The following is a 24,904-nucleotide window of genomic DNA, read 5'->3' as shown; positions in this document are numbered from 1 at the left end:
TTTTATATTTTTATTTTATTTGTTTGCATATTAAATAAAATGTATCATCATTTGTGTTTAGTGGAATGCTTGTTTCTGTATTTTTTGTGTATTGTTTTGCTATTCAAAATATTGATAATGTTTAGGCCTGTGTTCCTGACTTCCCGTAATGACCTGAGGAGGTGGGGTGTTCACTGGGTTTCAATAATGATTCAGTGGGGGTCCCCAAGTTCCATAATGATAAATTGGTTGGGAACCACTGTTCAAAAGCATTCTCCAGTTGCAACCCCAATGATTTGAACATCATACATTCTGCAGTTACAAAATAGTATGTTAGGCCATCTACCAAACAGCTTTTGTGACTCACAAAAGAGTTATGCAAATCATCATGCGACACAAATTAGGAAGGGACTTTAAAGGGGTGTCCCCTTCTAACTATGATATTTAATGGTGTGTTTCAATGCTTAGCACCCACAATTGTAATAGTAAAACGCTGATGATTTACCAACACATCAGATCAGATAGTAACTGATTAGCAATGGGTAAGTAGTCCCTATCAAAAATCATCTCCTTTGAGAAGCGTGTTGGGAAGCACAGGTGGGAGCAGGGAATGTTCTACGGGACAAGATAAGGCTCCCCTACAGTTTGTTTCAAAACAGAAAGCATTTTTTAAAGCAACAACTTTGTCTTTGAAAGACAGGAGATCCTTAAATTGATTTTCCTATTTGGGAACACAAATAAAATGATGGAAGTCTGCTGTTCTTTGCAAGCCACTACCCCTTCAATCAAAGTCAATCACCGGGGTCTGCAAACTAAAAGCCTGCTTGATTAGTATATGTTAGACAGGTTGTTTCACAACCTCCTGTGACTGTCTAATTTGTGATTGATACACTGATCACCTCATAGATTGCAGTCGCTAAACAGATGATGTGTGAACTGCAGATCCTGGTTTGAAAATAGGGTTAAGAGCACTGTACCCCAAATCCTAACATCCCAAGTGCCATATTACCACATAAAAACGTTTAGGCTTGGGATGCTTAAACCAACACACTTGCTGAATGAGCAAGTATGCTGGATGGGGAACCTTGCAAAAGAGATGGATGGCTATCTCCAGTAGGTGGTAGTCATGCCACATAGAAGTGATGTGGATCGATAACACTGGCTCCAGCCACTTTTGTGTGAAATACATATGCTATCACAGGAAGAAGGGTAAAGCATAAGTAAAGATCCATAAACAGTTTATCCACAGGGCATTGCCCAACGACTGGTGTTGGATATGTTGGGGCATAACTTTGGCATTTTTCTTTTAAACGCTACAAGGGGATCGTTGTCTGGGGCCTTCACTCTTAGAAGTAAAGTGTTAAAATGCAAGTGATGATCTCTGATTCATGATTCCTCTCAGTGAGTCATATTCAGGATATTTGAAAGTTGCTGCCGGCCCTGGCATGGTAACATTAAACAAATTGCCAAATTAACTGCACCATCACGATAGGTGCGCTGAGTGTCTCCTTGTTCTTGCATATGAGTGATGCATCTGTGTTGATAGTCACTTGTGGATGTGACTCCTTTACATGATCGTGAACCTCAGACTACGATAATAAATTCATGTGTGTAAAAGTGATCTCTTTACTGTATCCCTGTACTAAAATAATGACTCATAGGGAGAGAAACAGAAGCACTTATTATGAAAGAATTGATGCCACAAATAATCTGGTGAGTTTAGTCTTGACATTGGTGTTGAGGTGTCCCTTTAACTAGCCATATACTCAAAATCAGTGGAAAACACTTTACTAGGGGCCTCCAATGAGAGCAACAGTGTTAATGTGATGAAGAATGGAAGAACTCTGAATCTGTCATATTTTCAACCCACTACAAAGTTTGTAAAGATGTGGATGAACAGGCACATGACAATAGTCATCCTTTTTAATTCAGTGTGGTTCTGTATCCTCCCTACTGAAAGAGCAAAATTACTCCTTGCTGGGTCTTCATCCTGACAAAAGGGATTGTTCTCATTTAGTGGTTAAGATATCTTAAGTCTAGGATCAGTCTATTGCCCTCACTACAATGGCCCATAATTTTGATGTGATAATTATTGCATGGATAAAATCTGATTTGGGCAAAGCTGGAGACTGGTTTTAATTGTTTATCTCAGATTGCCTATCTTTGGTTAATGGGTTTCATGTACCCTAGATTAAATATGTTAAAGATGGGCTAGAATGGATTGGGGAATCAGAGATTTTAGTAAGCCATCTGTGGGTAATTTGTGTGCAGAAAATCTGTTGAAAACACTATTTCTATGGAAAGGTTTTGGGGCTAGGTATACAGTTGAGATGTCAAGTTACTCTGAATTCCTATGCTGAAATCACTAAGGCTAACCACATCGAAACTTATCTCCTGTTCATGATCAACATGCACCATTGATATATTTTAACACGTTTTAGAATTCATTTAGGCAATTTGTTATCAAGCTATCCAGCGAAAGGATTATGGAAGGGTATGCCATGTTGCCCGTGCTACTACCTCTCAGCACAGTCAATGATTCATTTTAATCTTTTTGTCCATTTTACAAAGCTCATAGAAAGCTGTTTTTGCTGCCTTTATTATACACTTTTAATTGTAGGCTTCATAGGCATCATATGACAACTTTTTACAGCAACTTTCCCCAGAATTAATATGTATTTTAGTTAATTTAGCCAATAAAGGAGACTTTAAAATGATGTGTAAAGATATAGGGTCTCAAATTGTAGTCTAGCCAATAGTAGTTTAGTGTTCTATTTATAATTTGCAAAATCTAGTAGGTTAATAATAAGCAGTTTAAATCATCAGCTGCAGGGAGAGGTTATGCTTTATGGTTTTGTTTTAAATGTCTGCTCGATTGTAGTGTCGGGGGCTCACCGTTCTTGAATGCCTCGCGCTGGGAATTCTGTACGTGCACTGAGGCATTCGAGAACGGTGTGGGAGAGACGGTTATTGGGACGGACAGAGCATCTGCACGTCTCCCTTCTGCGGCGTAACTTAAGATAAATAAAGTAATTAACAAGTCTCTCTAGTGTAGGCAGTTTCCTACAATTGGCTACGAGCGGAGAATCGACCCTACCGCGTTGTTGAGCGACGCTGCATGGTGAAGAGCAGCAGATCGTGTGAGTCAAGCGCTGGGAAGCACTCACGCTGCAGCAGAAGGATGTCTTTTCTGTAAGCTGTTGTGAGTTAGGTGCTGGGCGGCATTTACTTGGCAGCTGATGATCGTCTTCACTGTGTGGGTGTGTACTACTACTGGTACTGCCTCTAACCATTACGTCATTCAGTCTCAGGTGCCATTTTGGATTGGTGATGGTCGGTCACACATCACTTAAGAGTGGCAGCCATTTTAAGTTGGGACAGTTCTGCTGACATAGGGGCAGCCATTTTAAGTCACACGTGAACAATGTGGAAGACATCTTAAATTGGGACAGTTCATTTGAATTTGAAATTGGTTTATTAGTAGTTTCACACATCATTTAAACCATTTTTAATACTTTTAACAATCATAGTAATCTTTAGAAGGGAGACAGTGCAAATATATGGCGGCGAACAACCCTTGGAACCTATCACCTCCACAATCATTTATTCCTGTTGCTGGTTCACCAATATTAAAATGGGAAGAATGGAGCGAATATTTCAAGAATTATATCTCTGCCATTGAGGAGGAGGAAGAACTTCCTGCTGAAAAAAAATATAGAATTCTTTTGCATTGTTTAGGACCAGGTGGTCTGAAATTTTTTAAAAACATTAATAAGAAACCTAGGCAAGCGGGTGATGGCGACCTGTATAAGAATGCACTTGAAGACTTGGATAACTATTACAGACCTAGAGTTTGCATAGCTGTGGATTGCTATAAGTTTTTTCGTCGGAAAACAAGGGAAGGAGGAACCAGTTGAGGATTATGTGTCTGCCTTAAAGCATTTAGCAATTAATTGCAGATTTGGCGATTTACATGATGAGCTTATTCGTGATCAGATTGTTATGCAATCGTCAAACTCGAACATTCAAGACAATCTGTGGGCCAAAGGAGAAAGCTCTTTGCAGGAAGTCATTGATATTGTAAAAAGGGCAGAATTGACGGGAAGGTGTGTGAAAGAAGTTTTAAATGAAAATAAAAGAGAGGAGACCATAATTGCAAGAGTGAAAGGAAAAAAATACAATAAAGATTCTAAAAAGAGAAGTACAGGAAGAATAGGAATAGAATCTAAGAATTATAAGTCGAATGATAAAAAGAAGTGTTATAGATGTGGCAGTTATGACCACTTGGCCAATGATAAATTGTGTCCGGCAAAGAAACAGAAATGTTTAAAATGTGGAATTGTAGGTCACTTCCAAAAAGTGTGTCAGAGACAGGGTGGAGGTAGCAAGATCCTAGATCTTGAAGACACAAACTCTTCAGAGGATGATGATGATTTGAACATGTGTATTTTGTGTGTAAATTCTTCTGACGAGGACACTATTCTTTGCATGAAACAAGAAGAGAAAAATAGAATGAAAAAACCAAGCTGTGAGATTATGCTGGGAGGTGTGACTATGCGCATTGTAGTAGATTCAGGATCTCCATATACTAATATTAATCAAAATGTGTGGGAAAGGTGTCTCAAGCATATTGTAGGTGAAATGTTATGCTCACCGGACATAACAATCAAGACATTTACCGGTGAAATTATCGAATTGTTAGGCTACAAGGAATTGGAATTCCAGTATAAGGACAGACAAATGACCGGAAAATTGTATATTGCAGTCACAGGTCCTTCTGTTTTGGGATGGATTGATCAGAGGAAATTGGGCATAATATTGGACCCCAATAATCCTGAACCAGTATTGTCCATAGAAAAAGGGTCAGGAATTGGTCAAATAGTTCTGCAGAGATTCTCTAAAGTATTTACGGGGAAGATTGGAAAAATGAAAGGCTTTATGCACCTTATTCATTTAAAAAAGGATGCGGTACCACAGGTGCATAAAGTAAGAAATATTCTGATGTTAAAAGAAGATGTTAAACTGCAATTGGATAAACTACAAGAAGAGAAAATTATAGAACCCATTGAATCTTCTGAGTGGGTGGCCCCATTGGTCGTGGTAAAAAAAAGCCAATGGGGGTTTAAGATTATGCATCGACTTGAGAGATCTTAATAAGAATATACTAGTTGATCAATTTCCCCTACCGCATATTAGTGAAATGTTATCACGCACTAGAGGAATGAAATGGTTTTCCACTATTGATTTAAAAGCGGCCTATCATCAGGTACGGTTACATCCCAGTAGTACGGACTTAACTGCTTTCATCACACCCTTTGGGTGTTACAGGTTTCGGCGAGTACCATTTGGCTTGGCATCTGCAGCAGCCATGTTCCAAAGGTTGATGAACTCAATTCTTGCAGGAATAAATAATACGATGGTCTTCCAAGATGATATCCTGGTGATGGGCAGGTCAAGGGATGATCATGACCAGACTTTATTTAAAGTATTGAATATGTTGGATGAAAAGGGCCTGACGGCAGAATTTAGTAAATGCTAATTTGCTTGTGACCATGTCAATTATTTAGGGCATGTTGTATCTGCTCAGGGAATTAAACCCAAGGAAGAGTTATTGTCTGCAATAAGCAAAGCACCTAATCCTCACAATAAGGATGAGGTCCGTGCTTTTCTGGGTTTAGTGGAATTCTATTCCAAATTTGTTAATAATTTTTCTACGAAAACGTATGATCTAAGGCAACTGCTTAAAGCAAAAAACAAGTTTTTTGTGGACAGATGCGTGTCAAAATGCTTTTGACATGTTGAAAAATGATATCTGCAAAGCTCCACCATTGCAAGGCTTTGATTCAAGTCTTAAGTGTGGTATTACAACTGATGCTAGTTGCAAGGGAATAGGAGCAGTTCTCACTCAAATTAATAAGGAGGGGATTGAAGATACTATTGCTTTTGCCTCATGTTCATTAACTCCTACTGAGGAGAAGTATTCAGTTATTGAGCGTGAGGCGCTTGCATGTGTATGGGCATTGGAACATTTTAGACAGTATGTGTGGAGTACTACAGTCATATTAAGATGTGACCACAAACCACTGATGAAAGTTTTAACCACGAAGGGATTGTATAAAGCTTCTCCTAGGCTTGCCAGAATGTCGGTGCGTTTGTTTGATTACAACTATGTGGTACAATACTTACCTGGAGTGAAGAATACGGTTGCAGACTTCTTAAGCCGCATGCCCTTGCCATCCAACAACAGTGAAGAGTTTTAGAATACCGATGAAAATGGTAAAGATGACATGTGGGTGGCTATTGTGGAGGAAGGTTTATGCAAAGGTATCATGCGAGATGAGTGGAATACAGAGCAGAATTTGGACGAGGTGATGAAACAATTGAGTGTCATGATTACTAAAGGGTGGCCGTTAAAGAAAATGGTTAATAAAAATGTGTTACCTTTTTGGGAAGTAAGGGACGAATTAACCATAGAAGAAGGTCTATTTATAAGGAATGGAAAGGTAATACCTCCCATCACCTTAAGAAGGAAGATTCTTGAGATTTGTCATGAAGGCCATCTAGGCATTGGTAAAACTAAGAATAGAGTGAAACAGTGGTACGGGTGGCCGGGGATAGATAAGGAGGTAGAAAAGATGGTGAGGGATTGCCATGTTTGTGATAATGCAGATAAAACGCATGCAATGTTGAAACCGCCTTTACATCCCATTCCTTCTTCCAACATGTCATGGGAAAGAGTAGGTATTGATGTCATGGGTCCAATTGGTGAAGGTGAAGAGCAGACTTTTCTTGGTGCTTGTAGATCACTTTTCCAAGTGGCCAGAGGTTGGTATTGTAAGGAAGGCTGATGTAAGTAGTATCATCAAATTTATGGATAACATTTTTGTAAGAGAGGGTTTACCAAAATGTATTGTGTCGGACAATGGGACACAATTTACGTCCTCTGCTTTCCAAGATTATGTGGGAAGAAATGGAATAAAACATCATACTACATCAATTTACCATCCTGCAGGTATTGGTTCTGTAGAAAGGTTTAACCGTGTACTTAAAGGAATGATTCAATGGTCTAATTGCAATAATTTAGTTTGGAAAACAGAGTTATGGAAAACCATGTGGGCCTTTAGGATTACTGCATTTAACAGTACTAATGCTAGTCCGTTTGAACTCATGAGGGGTAGAACTCCCATGTCAAAAGATAATGTTGGTTGGCTCAAAGCTGCAAAAAGAGTAGAATGGAGTCCGGAGGAGGTGAAGACAAATATTGAGAAAGCTCAGGATAAATATAAGAAGTATTATGATGACATACACAAGTGTAAGGAGGTGAAGTTGTGTGTTGGAGATGTTGTGAGAGTCAAGAGCAATAAACACACTATTAAAGGACAAAGTAAGTTTTCTTTCCCCATGAGAGTAATTGCTGTGTACAATAATTCAGCGCGACTCAATGATTGTAAAGTGTGGCATGTATCGGCTTTGTCACAGTGTAAGAGTACCAGAGTTGTCTCGGGAACGGACTCAGGAACGGAGATTCCGAAGAGTTATATGTGGAAAGAATGGTTAGAAGAGAAGAATGAGGGAAGAGAAGAACTTGTTCATCAATGTCAACATAGAGTGGATTCAAGGAGCACTGATGATCGCCATCTTCCATCAAATGACCTGAGGTCATCTAACAGTTCCAGAGACTTTAGTGGCTTGGAGGGAATCTGCTGTAGGAGTGGAAGATGGAGTAGATCTGGCAGGAGAATTGTAAAACCAAAGAAGTTAAAAGACTATTATTCATAGTAATGTTCTATAGAAATGGGTTATTGGAATGTCCAACTGTTTTATTTATAGGTAACTGTTTTATTTATAGGAATATATATATTGTTTATTCTTTTATTTATTTTTGTGAAAAGAGAAAAGATATGTAGTGTCGGGGGCTCACCGTTCAAGAATGCCTCGCGCTGGGAATTCTGTACGCGCACCGAGGCATTCGAGAACGGTGTGGGAGAGACGGTTATTGGGACGGACAGAGCATCTGCACGTCTCCCTTCTGTGGCGTAACTTAAGATAAATAAAGTAATTAACAAGTCTCTCTAGTGTCGGCTGTTTCCTACATCGATTAATGCATATTATTGTTTTTATACCAAGATGCACTCAGTTTTTGAGCATTAAAAACTTTGTGCCTGTTTGTCAAATCAACACGAGACTTTGCAGACCTACAGCTTTTTCTACAATGGTGGGATGGAAAGATTCAGGGTGATTGATCGCGGGGTACAAAGAAAAATTAGGGGTCCCAAATGCATTTTCCCACCAATGCATTTTCCATAGACTTTGTACTCAGTCAGAGATTATGGTGTGCAGATGACCATTTTTGGTAGTACCTGTAAGTATTTTTAAAGTGATAACGCATTGGAACTTAGTGATATTTATGGCAGCTGTAGTTTCACGAAATTATGTGAAAGTATATGCCGATGACAAGGCATTATGTGATTGGCTAATGACTGCCTTTACATAAGTTAAAGGCAGTCATGTTATTTTAAGTACACCTTGGTTGTGTTCTGGGTTAGGGCCTTAGATATATGGGTAAGTCTTCCATTTTAAAAATGTTCCCTACGTATTACCACTTTATTAAAGTGGTAATGGGTATGGAAAATTATTTATAAGTTACTATTTATAAGTATTTATATTTTATGGAGTACCACAGTACTACCTAGCAATAATGGAATATCGGGTTACTACTTAGGAAGTAGTAATACTAAAAATGTTTTTACAAAACGTAACATATTATTAATACACAGTGGTACAGTGTAGTTCACGAATATAGTGTATTACAGTGTATTTTCATGTTTTTCCTGTAAATACCATGGTACTTTGTAGGTACTAGTGACAAAAGACAATGCAATGCGTACCAAAGAAAGAGAACATCCAAACACATATTGGGCTACACATTGGGAGTGGAAGTGTCCTTGGCAGGTTTAGCCTTCTTGACCTTCCAAAAATCTTGTTATTACTGGGGTTGTAAAAAGATTTCTCTCCATCTCCCCTATAATGCTTGCCACCAGAGCTACTAGGTGCATTATTAGGGACACATGTGACAAATTACACTTTAGCATGTGCATTAAATATTTAACAATAACTGATTCATTTGTTTTTCCTCCTACGATTGATTTTGTGTGCACTACATTATAAAACTATGCAGTGTAGTGGGTGGATGGATTCTTGGTCTCCATAATGACTTTTATGAACTTCTTAGATGGGTATTAGTGTCCAAATTCAAAGTCTTCAGGAGACATGCTGCTAGGTTGAGGATGGCCAGAAGTGGGTGGCAGATGTTTCTTTTGCGTTGTTTAGTAAACCTGGATTATTTGGGATTTTATTTACTCTACACTGGGCCAATATAAAGCACCATGTGTGTCACTTTCATTGTGTACCTTTCAGAATTACTGTCTTATGTGTCTGTTCGCATTAGTTAATCACATTTGGTATTCGTGATATTAGCAGAAAAGCATATGCAAATATTCTGCATCCAATTCATTGACCATACATATCCCTTGGACTAGGTGTGTGTATTCCTGGGTGTGAAGTTTTAGAACTTTGCAATGTTCTATGTTAAAAACAGACCAGGGTTGTCTTCTGCATATTAGAAAATCATGTCATTACCTCCTCATTTATCCCCCATTGTAAGATAATCCTTGTTTGCTTAACCTGTCTACCTCTCTGATCTGCTCATGGGTACTGTTACCATCCCCTTTTTTCTGCTGTTGGCCACCGTTCAAGTTTCCTTAGCTAGTTTAGAGAGATCTTCTTTATCTTTGTTGGGAAAGACCAACACAATTTTTGTCTTTCATTTTCCATGGATTTTCGACAGTGGTTCTTCTTTGCTTCACAACACAAAAGCAGAAAAAAGAATGCAAAGAGGAAGTCATTAGAACTCCACCTAGGGTTGACAACCAAAGAATTACAAAAAAAAAGGTTAAGGTTTAAGGAAGAACTTTCTGAACCCAGCCACTACATTGTAGAATAATGCGCAGCACGTGACCCTGGAAGAGGAGTATAATCCAAAAATTGATTTACATACAATGTAGTTACTTGAACTTTCTGATTTTAAAATACCCCATATGTCACGAAAGCCAGCAATTAAAATGTGTTTTAGGTTAGTCTTAAGGAGTGGTAAAGATGAAGTAAAAACTTGGTGTGGACAACTTGGAAACATGTTTTAGAGAAGAAGTGGAACAATAATGATTTGGGGTTGTGGACTTAGGGCAGCAACTGCAAGGGAAATGTAAGAGAAAGTACACAGGCAGATGAGAGGTATAGGTAGAGATGTGAAACGTGTGTGGGTTAAACATGAGATAAATTGGGTGGAATGGCGAGTAAAACAGAAAGAATGAAACATAGAAACAAAATGTGGCTGTGAAGCTGCTGAGTGTAAAAGAAGCCAGGAGAGAGGGAATAATTCAAAGAGGACTAAGAGTATGTGAAGCTGACAGAGATGGTAAGATAGATGGGAAATGAGTAGGAGTGACAGGAGGAGCAGAGCACAGACAGCAGAGTGATAGGACAGATATGTAGGAAAAGAATTGGAATAAAGGCAGTACAAGCAAGAGAAGCAATATGTGTGGAAAAGTAGAGAAAAACTAGTAGCAAAATACAAAGCACACAATACTGTGAGACAAAGACAAACAGATATGGGAGGGACTGGTCACAGAAAGTCAGAAAACCAGTATGAGGGGGAAGGAAGAGATTAGATAAAGTATTACAGTTCAACAGTGTATGTCTGCTAAGGCTTTTTATTAATTCCCAGTACACACTTAAAGTTTCAAACCTGTGCCAATCATCTTCTCTTTCTACCTTGGTCCATTCTGTTTTATAGAAACACGTATATCCTCCCTATGCCCCACTTCCTCCATTCACCTCTTCTTTACAACCTTGGACACAATACTTGGGTTCTGCAAAGTCGGTTCTGGAGAGCCGGGTCCATGACAGATTTTTAGCATCTCCACATTTAGAAACAAGATGTTTCAGAAATCTACATTTATCTAAATGTGGATTTGCAAACAATCTGGCATGGACCCAGCTCTCCAGGACCTGCTTTGCAGAACCCTGCTTCTACCATTGTTTATTCAATGCATTTCCTTTCTTACCTATCACACTCAGCTCTTCTTTGTACCTTTCAGTTCTTGCTACTGTTTATTAGGTTCCAGGATGTTTTTTTCAAACATTTTTACATGTCCCACTCATCTTTTCTTTACATATTCATCGTATTTGCTGTCATTTTCAAGAATATCGTCTAGCTTCACCTTACACCTTTATTTTGCCATTCTCATTATATCATTCACATCACTCACTTGGGCCATTCCCCATGTCTTTTCAATTCTGGACCCTCCAGCCTTATAAGCACGCTACTTATCCTCATCCCATTTCTTACTTCTTTCAGTCACCTCTTCATTAAAACATTAGCAGCTAGACTATTCATTCATTTAAAGTATGTTTTTCCCATACTCACCCCCTCCATTATGATTTTTTACATGTTCATCCTCACTGCCTTTCAGTCCTCCAAGACCCATGGCAGTCATTTTATCTTTATTCATTAATCATTACTATCATTTTCCCCAATTCACATTCCTCACCGGTTCCTTTTGTCTTCTCTCCCATCCTTGGTCCTTCTGCCTTTTATCTTATTCAGAGTATCCATTCCATTCTCACATGCCCCATTCATTTTCTCTTTACATGTTCATCCATATTACTGTTTACTCATTCCCATTTTTTCCTTCTCATTCTCACCCAATCTGTTTATTTTCTCTTTACACATTCAGTCAGTCAGTACTTGCATGCTGTTCCCCTCCAGATCTCCGTTTCTCCTCATTACCATGACTTCATATTTCACCACCGTCTCCGTTGTCTTCCAAATCTCACATAACTATTTAGGCTGCCCATTACTTCCTGGTCCTATTGTCTCTGCATTTCCTCACTGATTTGACTTTCCATGCCTCTTCCAGCTCCCCAATGCCTTTCCATCTTCCTGTCCCAAACTGCTTTAAAGACTACACTGAATTCCCACTTCTTTCTCAATTTCAAATGCCTCTTCCGTTCCCTTCCAGGACAATTGAAACCTTATCACTATTGGTATTTATTTAATCTGCAATGTTGTCTTTTTTCCTGATGCTATTAGGTTTCGACTAAAACCTTGTAATTTGCATATCAAATTACAATTTTCCAGCCATCTCTTTGACATTTAACTTATCTCAAGTCACAGTAGTTCTTGTTTTTCTTACAAACAGTACTTACACACAGCTGATTACTAGAAGAAGCTTGGACACACTTTGAAGGTGACGGCCACCATGACGCTCCTCTGAGAAGTGTCGGGTCTGTGTGGAACCTGAAGAGAAACAGTTTATTTGTCAGCTGCTTCACCTCACAATGAAGGAAAAATTGAGGGACAGTTGATGGTATGTTGGGGGACCAATATAACCAACCCATAGGTAGTATGAATGAAAGGATAGACAGGAGATGTGCGTGAAACTGAAATGTATTCCATCATTAAATACAGATAATTGCTGTGCAAATTATCACTTATATGTATTATGCAGTAGGCAATTGACTAGTATCACACATAAAATATGATTGCAAGAGAGCTCCTCTTATTCAAATGTCAAGTGAGAAACCCTAGGAAACTCGTTAGAACAAAAATGATCCTGCAGTGGCAGAACATATCCATTTAACTGTTCCTACAACATGTATTATACTCAAACAGCATTTCCTCGTAGAAGGCTATGGAAAAAGCATAGCTAATTTAAAAATACATTACAGGAAAAATGAGAAACCCTACAATTTAGAATTACAAAAGATTGCTCTTGCGTAACGTGTATTTCTCCCTGCTCTAGCAGACATATAATGTGAGGCATTATAAGTGAAAACGTTAGAATCACATGGTGGATTCAGGCCTCTAAATTACCGATAGAGATAAATCCTGAAGGTGAAAAGGAAACTGAATCATGGGCAAAATGAAACTGTGTTTTGGTGTACAACTACTGTCATATCATATCACAAACAGAGGTATTGGACCTGAATGATGAAGGGATGCTAAATTAACTTTAAAAATATATATATATATCATCAAATTCCACATTCAGTGCCATGCTGGCATCGTCACAAGAGTTCTTTGAGAAGCCTGCCCACATGCAGCTATCATGGTTGGGAAATTAGGAAATGTCTTCTCGGTTTTGATGTGTGGAAAACTTCACCTAGGCCTGATGGAAATGATTGTCAGCTTTATCTCTTGGATATTAGTGACTGAAAGAATAATACGACTACAAACGCACAGCCAGGGAATTTATACAGATAGGATTACACACTTGTCATTGTGAAAACACAAAGATTCCCACCTGCCACATGCTTGATTCTGTGTATGACCTCTTCATCTGTGGGGGTGGTTACTGGGCTAAGTGGTTCATCAAGGTGGGGGACCCGCAAATGAGAATGAGTCCGCTTCCTCCGCCGAAGGGCAGCTACCTTACTTACTTTCTCTTTGGGGGATTGCCGATGGAGCTCAGATAGGTAGGCACTCTCAGTTTTAGTGAGCTCATTTTCTGAAAAAATAAACATGGACTTCAAGTGTATGAATGTCAAAGCATTTTTTGGTAGCTGACACTTGTTTGATTCATCCATTCACTGCTTCCAATACTTCTCACAACAAATTACTTCCTTAGCAATTTCAATAACAAAACGTGTTGCTTGCCTTGTATCTTCTATGTTAATAGCCATCAGACTATCTCCTGCAACTAATCAGTAGGAATGTCAAACATCTATTAGATGAGAGATTAGTAGGCAGATCAGACTCTCCCCTATTATGACCCATAGCTCGGTGATCAGTTTCCTTACAGACAAGGTGTTACTGAACGTGGAGCTTGCACTGAAAAGGCAGAGCAGCTAAGTACTTTCAATATCACTTAGAACTGAGCATTATTAGAACTATAAAGGGTCAAGGTTGCATTTGTGTCAATTTTAGCGCCGGTTAACCCTATCATCCTAATGCATGTTGCACTTTCTATGGTTTTTGTCCAGTCACTTACTACCAGTTTTTCTATGTCAATAACAGTCTTTGCAAAATTATATTCAAGGGGTAACAACATTGGCAAAATAGATGCAAAAGTCATTTGCTTTTTTTTATTGTCTATTACTTACAGTAAGATCAAAGAACATGCAGAAAAACATGCAATACCATGTTTTTGGTTCTTTTTGGTCTACAATACCTGTAGCATTTCTTGATCAACCAGGGAAGTAAGAGAGGAAGCATTTACTTCTAAGAATATTTTTCAACTTGATATCTGTTGTAAATTTACATTTTGCAATATCCTGCTGCACAGAACTGGGTAACAAAGAGGCTATTTATGTGAAAATCCGAAAATTCTGAGCTTCTGGGTTTTGTCCGTAGGGAAACTCCTTTGTCAAAGCAACTGAAATGGTACCACCCGAAAATGTTATATAGTAACAAAGTCTTGTGAAAACATAACACAAAACATGCTCTGTGTTAATTTCCTTCTTTGAGCAATGTTTGCAATATTTTGATGTAATAACATACTTACAAATTAATATGTGTACCCCAAATCTTTTGGACTCTGCATATCTAGTGAAAGTATTTATTGCCACATGAGATACGGGGTGAGCATCACTTAACAAATCTAACACGCCTCCAACAACAGAAGGGAGAATGAAAGGCTTTTTGTAGATTATGTGTCTGTTCCTTGTAGAATGGATTCATCCACCGACCATAACTCTATGTTCTCTTCACCTTGTTTTCTATTTCTACAGTTTAAAAAAAAATATATCATTGCATGTGTGGCATATCTCTTGGGTCTGTGTCATGTGAATTTATAATACATAAAAAGATATACTGCTTCTTTGTTTGCATTCAAATAATTTGTTTCTTTAGTGCTATGACTAGACTGCCATGCTGTGTACTCAAACTTTTCACCATGTACTGGAGAAAGGTCTGAAGTTGGAGCGAAATTAAAGGCATTTTTAATCTTTAGTTACTGTAACGATTGTAACATGTATAGAATCTCTGCCAAAAAAAGTACTATTTAATAAAAGTGCAATATTGGTTGTCCACCAACATGTTTTCTGTTTTATCATCAGAGATGACAGGTCATAACAGTCTGGAAGATAAAGATAAGTATACAATGTATTGCACACCCTGTTTTCTGACCACTGCTCCAATTCACAGAAACATCTGCTGTTTTACATGCTATTCGGCCACCATATAGGTCTCATTCACCTGGATACCTCATCTTCATTAAAGAAGTTGCCTACAGTCGTTTGTTTTTTTTTGCACCCAAAACACATGCAACAGATTAAAACACAGTCCTTTTAACCTTTAAACGATGAGTGGTAAGCTACACGGCTCATTTTTTGCCTATATGGACGCCTCTATCAACTACCAACAGTAGCTACAAGGCTTGATATCATATTTATGCTAACAACATTCAGATTCACATTAAAAGCCCACATGATCAAGAATGATTTTGCTCTAAACAGGTGCAACATTAGGTAGCTCAAAAACCGCAGGGAGCTCCTGTTTAACTAGCTTCAACCATTAATTCCTTTCTTAATAACATTAAGCTTCACCAGAGAACCTGCAGTCATTTCAACTCTACGTTATAATTTACCATGCAAGTTAACAATCTGACCCAGAAGGTATCCTTTCACCATCATCACCTTTGTGGGGCTCATCTCTTCACCCCACCGCTCCACCCCATCACTAAGCTGCTGCAACCCTCCACACTTTTCAGTCCCAGTAGCTGTTTGTACAACACAGTAGCAAAGGGCAATGCTTCTGCGCCACGTGTAAATTCTGCCACACTCTTCCACACCCACCACTCACAACACCCGCACTGACAGCACCCAACTACTGACCCACTCACACCCACATTAACCAGACACCAAATGCACCACTCTATGCATTTTCCTTAATACGCCTGCATACTCCTCAACACTCGCCTTCTCACCACACCAGCTTGAACATGTCCACACAACTTAAAGACCTGCAAAATCTTGGCCTCATCCTTTACAGTAATCAACCAATACACACTGCTGGGTACCTTCTGAGCATGAATTTCACCACCGTTAACAACATCCTAATTGACAAGCCCATGACAATCACCTTGACTCACCCCATCCTCCACAAATTTGCCATTCCCATCCTGCATCAGCACAGATATGCCACTGCCAAAACATTTCACTGGGACTGGAACAAAATCCTGGATAAAGAATAGTGAACTAAACTCATTGACCACCAGCCTGAACACAGCAGCAGCCTACCGACTCAATCACAAACTTAAACAAGTGGATCACCACCTGCTATGACATCCTGGCTCCCCTCAAAACTAATAAAACACTAGAACCAGATCAGCTGGTACACCTCAGAGCCCAGGAAGATGAACCTCCACTGCAAAGAACTAGTGCACAGCTGAAGAATGAACTAGGCCATCTTGGACAAGATTCCTTTCAAATCTGTACTCAGATGCTACCACAATCAAATATGCATCACCAAATGTTCCACACTTGTGGATGGCATTGACATTAGCACCAATGGCAGCAAGGAGATCTTTGCTATCATAAAAGGTTTCACCTCCACAGCGGCCACCTGCAGCAGTATTATCCCCTCACAGGACCTTTGCTCTAAGCTCTCCCAGTATTTCTGCAGCAAGATAATCAGCATAAACAACTGAGACTCTCAATTGGACCTGACAAACTTCGTAATGTGACTCCCTATCTCATCCAAGGAAACAACTCTGACCAGAAGACCATCCATCTCCACTGATGAAACTGCCACTATCATGCAGTGCATTTACTCTTGGGTCCCACTGGACTCTGCCCCCACCATGTCTTCTCCAAAGGAATGCAACCCATCAGCTTAGCACTCACAAAGATCCTGAACACCTCAGTCACAACAGCAACTTACCTGGACTCTTGGAAACATGTCACAGTGTTCCCCTTGCTGAAGAACAACACCACCACCTGACAATTACAGATCAACCTCCCTGCTACCGCACCTGGCCAAAGTCCTGGAGAAGCTGATCAAAAAGCCCCCAATCAACTATCTCAATGCACACCAACTCCTCAACACCACACAATATGACTTCAGACCTAACTGCAGCATGGAATCAGTTCTCCTCAACCCAACAGACGAGATCAGTATGATGCTGGAAAGCAAAAAGGCAGCCCTCATCCTCTGGGACTACTCCGCTGCATTTGACAATGTATCCTCCACTGACTCCTCATCAGATATGGTAAAGTTTCTTACCTTTATGTGTACTTTAGTTTTGCAGCTTGAAGATCTTCTGAGTTCACACACTATGCATTATTCCGCTGTCCAGTGGTTGGGTCTGGATTGTCTCCTCGTGACATTGCCTCACTTCCACCGGATTTCTCAACCCTAGTTCGCCATCATCAGATTCTTTTTTTTATCCTTCTGTGTTTCCCATCTTCTTGGTGGAGGTGGCTGGGTCACTTGTAAGTCTAGAAAATCTTCAAGCTGCAAAAATTACACCTAAACGTACGAAACTAAGTTTTGCAGAGTGAATCTTTTCTGGAATCACATTAGGTGCACTGGTTTTAAAGACGTTTCTACTACTCTGGTGGTTGGGATGAAGATGGGTATTGATTTGTAAACAGATGCTTTAACACCCTTTGTCCCACCTGAGCTACTTTCTTCACTTGTATATCAATGCAATAATGTTTTGTAAACGTGTGCACTGAAGCCCAAGTTACTGCCATGTATATTTCTTGTAAGAGGGTGTTTGACCTAAAGGCAACGGTAGCTTCTTTTTTTTGTTTTGTGTGACCTCCTGGTGCCATAGGTAATGATCCCCCTGCACTCGAGTGGCATAATTGAATCAATTGCGCAATCCATCTTGCAATTGTGTTCTTTGAAAATGCTCTTTCCAGATATTTTTTTGAGAAGGCTACAAACAATTGTTGAGTAGGACTACAGTTTTGTCCTTTCAATGTAAAACATAATGCAACGTCTTGCATCCAATGTGTGTAGAGTTCTTTGCGCTTAAGTTTTTGGATTTTCAAAGAAACTGGGAACTTGAATGGATTGGTTAATATGAAACAGTGAAAGCACCTTTGGTATGAAATGTGGATCTGTTCTCATGCCAATTCTGTCTTTGTGAATTTGAAAATAAGGTTCTTGAATAGTGAGTGCCTGTAACTCACTCACCCTGCTAAGGAACTAATAGCTATTAAAAAAACAGTTTCTAATGTTAACATTTGCAAAGTCGCTTTGTGTAATGGTGCAAACTGATTTTTCATGAGTTGTGTAACAACTAAATTTAGGTTCCATGTAGGCACTGGTACCGTCCTTGGAGGTGATATCCTCTTTGCTCTTTATAAAAATATTTCACCACTTGTGCTGTGAACAAACGTAATCCCACTTGACCTCTTGAATAAGCTACTATAGCAGCTAGATGAACCCTCAAATAAGCATAGGTAAACCCCCCTGATGAGAAACAGATGAGTTAAATATAACTGTCTATCCTCTTGAGATCCTTTTGTTTAAGTTATTTCTCACACATCAAAGTGAAAATCTTTTCCATTTGCCATATAACATTTACTTGTTATTGGTTTTCTAGCCTCTCTTAGTACGGCCATTGTATTTTCTGGCAACTTCATGTGCATGAATTCCAAGTCTTTAGGAACCACACGTTTAATTTGAAATGTTCTGGTTCTGGGTGCCGTACTTTCTCATTTTCTATTGACAGCAGATCCTGTCTTTTTGGTAGAGTTTGAAAAATTCCTTGAGCCAACTGTCCTATCTCCTAAGACCATGTTTGTCTTGCCCCCTTCAGGCGCTATTAGAATCAGTGTCATGTGGCTCCTCCTGCATTTGTTGGCCACTCTGTGTAACAGTGGTACTGGTGTAAAGGCATATGCAAATGTCCCTGACCAGTTTATCAAAAGGGCATTCCCCTGAGTTTGAAGGTGTGGTTGCCTGGAGGCAAAGGTTTAGCATTTTGCGTTCCAAGGCGTTGCAAACAGGCCTATTGTTGGTGTTCCTCATTTTATAAAAATGTTTTGCCCTACTTTTTGATTTGGCTCCCATTCGTGCAAGTATGAGGCCTATTTGCCTAATTTGTCTGCCTTGCAATTCTCCTTCACCAGTAGATGAATCGCTTGAATCTCTATATTTCTTTGAATTGTCCATTTCCAGAGTTGTTGAGCTAGTTTCGAAAGGGGAGAGGATTGAGTCCCTCTCCGTTTGTTGGTGTAAAACATTGTTGTTGTATTGTCCATTTGAATTAATATTGTCTTTCAGAGAATCTGTTTCTGAAAGGCATTCATGGCTAGAAAAACAGTCTTTAACTCCAGCAAATTTAAGTGTTGTACCACATCCTGATTGTTCCATATTCCTTTTATCTTCAGTGAGCCCACGTGAGCTCCCCATCCCATATGTGAGGTGTCCATGGTTATAATTACTGAAGGAGTTGGTTGCAGAAATGGCCTTCACCAAGTAATGCTTTCCCTGTTGAACCACACCATTTGTTCCTGAACTTTCTGAGGGATGACCACTAGATCTCCCCAACTCGCCGTCACTTGAGTCCAATGATTCGGAAGCCATTTGTGGATTAGTCTCCTGTGCAGTCTCACTTATGGGATTAAAGGAATGCATGATGCCATCTTTCCTAACAACTTCCCCACAGTCCACTCTGTCAGAGCTTGCCCCTTCTGGCAAGGAGAGTTTTCTCCAATAGAGACTGAGTCCTCTTCTTGCTGGGGAATGCTTTCCAGTGAAAGGAATTCAATCTTGCTCCCAAGAACAACTTCTCATGTTCCTGTCCTGAAGATGACTTCTATATGTTCAACGAGAAACCTAGTGAGTGTAGTGTTTTCAACACCCCTAAAATGTCCTGCTCACATTTTTAGTAAAGGTGTGCTGTTACTAACCAATCATCCAGGTACGGAAATACACGTATCACCCCTCTTCTGAGGTATGCTGCTACCACAGCTAACCAATTTGTGAAAACTTTTGGTGCCGATTTTATTCCAAAGACTAAGGCATTGAATTGGTAATGTTTTTTGTCTACTACAAATTTCAGGTACATCTTGTGTTTTGCATTTATTGGTATTTGCAAGTAGGCATCTTTTAAGCCTATAGTTGCCAAGTAGTCCCCTTCTTAAAGTTGTGGAATACCTTCTTGCAAAGTTTTCATCTTGAATGTTTGTGTTTTTATGAATTTGTCGATATACCTGAGGTCTAAAATTGGTCTCAGGGATCTGACCACGTTTGGAAATAGGAAATATGTAGGAAATAGGTCTAAAATTGGTCTCAGGGATCTGTCCACGTTTGGAAATAGGAAATACGTAGGAAATATGTTGAGTAATTTCCCCTGTTGATTTCTTGCTTTGGTACCAGTGCTACAGCTTGCTTGGTTAGCAACTTTTTTGAGAAGTCGAATTGCCTCCTCCTTTGAATGTATCCTTTTCTTTGGCCCCCTTGCTGGTGGGTATTTTATTAATTCTATGCAATATCGAAATTTTATATTATGATTAGAACCCATTTGTTTGAGGTTATTTTGTTCCACTCCTGGAGAAAATGTTTTAATCTTTCACTGACTGGTGAATTGTGATGGAACATTGTTTTGTTGTTGGTTTGAATCACTGAAGCTTTGTTTGGTGCTGCAGTGCAGTCACTTGTTTGCAGTAGTTGAATCTCCTCGTGTTGCTTATCCTCAGGCTCCAACTCTTCCCCTAAAGGAATTCCTCCCTTGATGGAGGTACTGCCAATTCTGTTCTGAGCAGTTGTTTGTGTGCTCCCCTAATACGCTGATGAGTATTCCATGATTGGAAGCTACCCATAGAAGATGGTCTTCTTGTAGGGAAGGATCCCCTTTAAAATCCTCCTCGAAACTGTAAAGCTCCCATAGATTTAACAGTTTAATTGTCTCTTTTTAACTGATGCAAGCATTCATCCACAGAGTTCCCAAATAACTGTTGTCTATTTAAATGGGTGTTTATTATATTTGCCTGTAACTCAGGTTTGAACTCCCAAATTCTCAGCCAGAAATGATGTCTTAGAGTAACTCTAATCATTAGTTGGCTGCTTGACGTGTCTGCTGCATCCAGTGCCGATTTCAGACAAGTGTTGGTGATATTTTTGCCACTCTCTTCACCAGATGTGCTGCCCTCTTTCTATATTGGTCAGGGAGGTGCTTTATTAGCTCCCCTATTTCATTACAATGCTGGTGTGTGTGCCTGTTGAGTAGAGCACCGGAATCGCCAATGTACCATTGGTTTGCTGTACTGAGTTCTATCCTCATGTACATTACCTCCATTTTTTTACTCTCTATATTTGGGGGTGGCCCCATGTCAAGGCAGTATTCGCCTTTTTCCTTGAGGTGGTGTAATAATATAGTCTGCTGGGACTGAATCTTCTTTGAATGGAGGATCGTTTGACGAGAACTTATATTTCTTCTGTGACCTCCGGGTGACTGCTCTATAAGTCCCGTGTGACTGCTCTATAAGTCACAGGCTCTTTAAAGACTTCCCTGCTCTAGTCCACACTACTAGGAAGCATGGGCAGACATTGGTTCATTGTCTGGGTTGGCAACAGAGTTTCGAAAAGGAAACAAAACTGGGGTTTATCCTCTTTCAACTGCACGTAAAACGTATATCCTGCATCCTTTATTACTATATTGTACATGCCAATATCATCTGCAGGTGATGGCCTTGAAGGATAGAACTCAATATCCTCTCACAGGAGAGTCTGATTTGATAGAATTGAGTTTTAACAGGGGATTGGGACTCTGCTACTTCCTTCTGGCTTTTTTTTGGAGCCTCTTTTCTGACCTCTAAGATGTCTCAATCACCCTCTGAAGTTTCTCCTTTGGTGTCCTCTGCAATATCTTCATTGTCGTCACTTGAAAGGCCCATATTCAGGTCTCAGGTCTGACTGATGGTGCCGATTTTTGTCCCTGTAGTGTATGGTGTGCCATTATCTGCTTTTGTCTCACCCTCAGCGTCTTTGGCACAAATACAGAGCAGCCATTGCAATCTTTCCTCCGGTGGTCCATGGGAAGACAAAGATAGCACACTGGATGTTTGTCTTTTTGGGCATATTTATGGTGGCAACTGTAACAGAACTGAAACAGCATTTTTTCTATCATGCCACTCAGGGAGCCCCCCCGTTTGGGCATTCTCGATGATCCGTTGGAGAAAGAAAAAAATAAATATGCTCTGGCTCTTCCTTTCATCTGCTCCTCAAAGGTGCTCTGTGAATGTATTTTCTTAATTGGTCAACTTTCCCCACATTTTTCTGGTAATTCTTCAAAGTTCTTCATTAAGTTGAAGACGTCTCCACGAAAACATCCAGACCCAACGACAGAAAAAAATAATCTGAAGATGGCTAACTAGGGACATCCAGAGGAAGTGAGACAAGGTCATGAGGAGACATGAAATGGAGGTTCCGTCTACACCCACCAACAAAGGTAGAGCAATTAGATGGACTAAAACCTTTTGGAAAATAGTAAAAAATCTGAACCCAACTACTAAATGGTGGAATAATGCACAGCATGTGAATCAAGAAAAGATTTGCGCTGCAGAACTACATGATTTTTGAATCCAAGAACCCACTCTGTGATATAATTCTCCTTCTTGATTGGAAGAAATCAGTCAGTCAGCCTCGCCTCCCTATTGCTCCAATGCTCTTAAATGATCCTGCTCACAAGCATCATCTGCATTCATGAGATCAAGGTCCTATTTTATGACAGCAACAGCCAGTTGATCCTCTCCCCCCCGGACAAAACTCCCAACACCCAGACCAAGTTCGCCATCTGCAATCTGAGGTTGCTTCTGTCTCACACTGGACACCAACAAGACAGAATGTGTGATTTTCGGGAAGAACTCAGCCAACTCAACATGATAGCCCAAGTCAACACCATCACAGCCTTGCTTCTACAGCCTGAAGATTATGAGGAAAATCTTCAAATGACTCCCTAGCAGCACACGCAAAACCATCACCCAGGCTCTCGTCACAAGCAAGCTGGGCAATGGTGGTATCAGCAAGTAACTCCAGGCGACTCCAAACCCTTCAGAATTCAGAAGCCAGGATCACACTCAACCTTCCACACAACATGCACATCACACCTCACCTCACCTCAGATAGCTCTGCTGGCTTCCAATACACAAACGAGTACAGTTTAAACTCCTCATTCACACTTCAAAGCCCTACATAACACGGGCCCAGCTTACCTACCACTGAATCTCAATCCACAAACCCTCCAGGCACCTTCGCTCTGATGGACTCCTATTCACACATATTCCATGCATACACAAAACGGTCGGGCCTCTATTACATTGTGCCTGAAGCCTGGAATGACTTGCTGCTCCACATCAGATCCACCGCTTCTATTGTATAATTCTGCAAGAAACTCAAGACATATCTCTTCAAACAGACTTCTACCTACCAACACAAGGCCAGGCTTGCACCTTCTTTCAGCTTCAGGATACCCTACTGGGTAACAGTACACTTTACAAATGCATATAACATAACATAACACTTCTGACAACACGTCAATGAATAGACCTCAGTGCTGTAGAACCTTTTGATGAGCTCAAAAGTTTGTGGCTAGACTCATTCTTGTTCTAAAACATAAGACAATATCACACACATCCAGAGGTTCTGCCATTGCATACTGGTTAAACAAAGTGTAACATTTAAAACTCTTTGCCTGGTGTACAAGGCCTTGCATAGAGTACCTTGTCAAACTGTTTCATCTATACCAACAAAGTAGAGGCCTAAGGCTGGGCTAACAACACTGCTACGAAACAAATCATTTGGAGGGAAAGTGCCTGCGTGCTTCTGGTTCTACCCTCTGGTGATACTTACCTTAATCTCATTGGTTCAAGGCTGACTTCAGGACATTCTCCATACAGCTGAACATCCATCTTCTCATCCATCTTCTCATCAGGGCATCAACTGCTTTAATTGATTGTGACTTTGGATTTTGTGCACCCCTACCTAATGAACACTTTGAACCAAGCTTTAGTTAAACTAGCACACTGCAAAAAATACAATAAATACATAGACATGCTTCCAAATGTATACCTAAGTGGTGGAAGTAATCATCCAGTCCACTCCAGAGGTTTTTTTCTATGAAGGTTTTCACCAGCCCCCAAGGCTGTTTTCTGTACCGAAGCTCTGTGGAAACCCTGCAGCATAAAAACAGAAAAGGAAATTAAAATAAAATGCCAATAACACATAATACAAAAGATGTACTCTGGTAACGAGTGGTGTTGGACAACCCACCTCCTCATCTGGGGGATTTGCTGTTTCATAATGTAGGATGCTACGGAATGTACCTTGCCCTTTGAAGGCCCTACTCTGTACTTAGATGCACACTGACAAACCCAGTAATATAATTATTGTTTTTTTCCATTTACCAATGATTCACACAGAGCTCCATTATGTTGGCACAGTCTTCAGAGAATTCACAGCATCGCATCTAACCTATTCGAGTCACAGATGTGAATGGCTGAAAAAGCTGGACACATTTGCATTATTCCTTGGACTATTGAGGATGAAGTGAGTCTCAGACTGTGCTGGAGAACTCTTGCTGCCTTGCAGTACTCCAAGCACAAGGCAGTGTCTGCAGAATCAGCTCTCTCCCATGGATCAGCAAGTAGATACCTCCAATTTCCTATTCATTTTAATACTGATAAGCAACTGTTTATTGCCTTCAGATCCACTTAAGCATTCTGTGTTTGTTTCGACTACCTTGTGATGAAATGTTAAACCTACCAAAAGCATGTTAACTCTCCCACTTTGAAATGGGTTGAAGTCCTCAGTGAAGCAAATATTGGGGATTCACACACACTGATATTATCAGGCCAAAAGTGATTGATGGTGATGGCCTGGGGGCAGAGGGCTTGAAAAGGATATGCC

General features: G+C 40.0%; 1 protein-coding gene across 5 annotated transcripts in view; it reads right to left on the bottom strand.

The window, feature by feature from the left end:
• LOC138285015 (protein Aster-B) overlaps positions 1 to 24,904 on the bottom strand; it is a 405,970-nt gene that overhangs the window by 38,681 nt on the left and 342,385 nt on the right. For all 5 annotated transcript variants that reach the window (XM_069224429.1, XM_069224431.1, XM_069224428.1 and 2 more), the window contains 3 exons: positions 24,068 to 24,171; positions 13,344 to 13,547; positions 12,247 to 12,337 (listed from right to left, as the gene is read on the bottom strand). In XM_069224429.1, coding sequence (XP_069080530.1) covers positions 12,247 to 12,337; positions 13,344 to 13,547; positions 24,068 to 24,171 — 399 coding nt within the window. The remainder of the gene's footprint in view (positions 1 to 12,246; positions 12,338 to 13,343; positions 13,548 to 24,067; positions 24,172 to 24,904) is intronic.

The sequence above is a fragment of the Pleurodeles waltl genome, chromosome 3_1, assembly GCF_031143425.1.
Source record: "Pleurodeles waltl isolate 20211129_DDA chromosome 3_1, aPleWal1.hap1.20221129, whole genome shotgun sequence".
Taxonomy (NCBI): Eukaryota; Metazoa; Chordata; class Amphibia; order Caudata; family Salamandridae; genus Pleurodeles; species Pleurodeles waltl.
Note: the sequence above shows the minus strand (reverse complement) of the source record. Positions and strands in the feature narration are given on the sequence as shown.